A 1,896-nucleotide genomic window follows, 5' to 3' on the forward strand; every position below is an offset into this window, starting at 1 on the left:
CCAAGACTAACAGTCACCGCGGTTGACCCACTAAGGTCCGAAAGACTTGTCCGCTTGAGCGACAGCTAACGATGGGAGCCGGCTCCCACCAACGCTTGCCGCCCCAGTTCTCTTCCTCTCCCGACACCTCCTCGTGCAGTTGCACAGGAGAAAGGAGGAAGAGGGGATTACTGCTACCGCTGTAACGGATCTCTAAGTTCGCGGGGAGTCGCGCAAGGGGCGGGTGCCGCCCGACAGCCCGCCCGCACGCGCCTTTGATGTCCCTGTTGAGGGACACGGGCCCGTTCCCGTTCCCTTTCGGCGGCCTCCTTTTGCTCCATTATCGTGGAGCAGAAGGAGACCACCGTCTTCCACTTACCTTCTTCCCCAGAAGCGAGGGCCTTGGGGAGACCCTGAGGGAGAGGTCTTCTCCAATCAGTGCGGTCAGTTCCCGGCGGTTGTCGCTCCACCGCGGACATTCCTCCGCGGTGTGCGCCGCCGTGTCCCTGGCCGCCCACATTCGTGGCACTGCGTCGTTAGCTCCTTCCCGATTCGACACAAGTACTCACCGAAGCAACTATGCCCGGTGAGCACTTGTGTTACCCGATAAGTGAGGTGCTCGACCCCATTCTTCAACCACAGCGCTACATAGGGTCGAAGCACCGCGACGATCTTTTGGACCGCCGCCCTTGGCTGGTCCAAGTGCTGTTTCCAATCGAGGAGCAGCTGTCGTCGGGCTTGACGCTCCAAATTGGCGAGAGCTTCTAGTAGCGCGTTATTAATTAGGCCCTCCTGCAGCAAGTCGACGAGACAAGAGTATCTCGTCGCGTACATTTTAGCCAGGAGGGCCAAAGGAGGTACTCTCGCCAATACGCCTGCCGTCTCTGTGGCCACGTCGCGGAAGCCGCAGATGGCGCGCAGGACGACTGCCCTTTGCGCCGCACGGAGTCTGTGGAAAAGACTCCGTGCTCCCGCCTGCATTGCGGCCTCCGCCCAAACTAGTGCTCATAGAGGGCCACCGAATGGACCACATTGACGTACAGACGTCAAGCCATCTGCTTCGGCCTCCCTAGCTTCGGTAGCAGACGGGCCAACGCATTGGCCACCTTGCAAACCCGAAGGGTGAGACGAGTAAAGTGCTCGTCGAACCTCCATTTTGGGTCGAAGTGCAAACCAAGGTACTTTACGGTAGTACTCACTTTGACCCTAGCCCTACCTATTCGGAGGCTGGTGTTTTTGGGCCGTCCACGACGGAGGCCGTGGAACCACATGACCTCCGTCTTGTGGACAGCTCCCTTAAGACCCAGCTTCTCAATTCTGCCAACGACGCAGACCGTGCCGACTTCGGCCAACCTGCGTGTCTCCTCCTACTCTTCCCCTTTGGCCACGACGAGAGTGTCGTCTGCATAGCAGACGACGTCGAGGACCCTGGGAAGAGCGGCCTGGATTACCACATTGTACCCGAGGTCCCATAACAGGGGGCCCAACACGGACTCCTGAGGAACCCTGCGGTACATTTCCTTTGTACGTGGTGATCCGTACCGGCCAACGTACTGAATTTTCCTATCGCGGAAATAGTCGCCGAGGATCCTGCAAAGATAGGGTGAAACCCGATGGTGACAAAGGGCCCACCTTGTACTATCCCAGGGGAGGGAATTAAAGGCGTTGGATATGTTGTGACCGGCCCGTTTGGTTATTCGACGCGAGGAGATCACGGTCGCCACTTATTTTTACGGAATAAAATAAAAAACCTTTAAAAGAAGTGGCAAGGCAGTTGGAGTCAAAAGCACAGTTGTTGGTGTGTGTAAATGTAATAATGATGTTCTTTATTTAATCGTTTGCAAAATAACGTTTCGACCATAGTTTTTGGTCTTTATCAAATTTGTTCTACAAAATTGATTACAAAAAAATAACAAA

General features: G+C 55.5%; 1 protein-coding gene across 1 annotated transcript; it reads right to left on the reverse strand.

Moving 5' to 3' along the window:
* Positions 1-548: 548 nt before the first annotated feature.
* Positions 549-960, reverse strand: LOC109863394 (the record flags this gene model as incomplete). Its single annotated transcript, XM_020443652.1, has 1 exon — positions 549-960. A coding segment is annotated over exon 1 (412 nt), but the record flags the coding sequence as incomplete, so codon positions are not given.
* Positions 961-1,896: the final 936 nt, after the last annotated feature.

The sequence above is a fragment of the Pseudomyrmex gracilis genome, unplaced genomic scaffold (genome assembly GCF_002006095.1).
Source record: "Pseudomyrmex gracilis isolate BER0280 unplaced genomic scaffold, ASM200609v1 scaffold_4661, whole genome shotgun sequence".
NCBI classification, from domain to species: Eukaryota; Metazoa; Arthropoda; class Insecta; order Hymenoptera; family Formicidae; genus Pseudomyrmex; species Pseudomyrmex gracilis.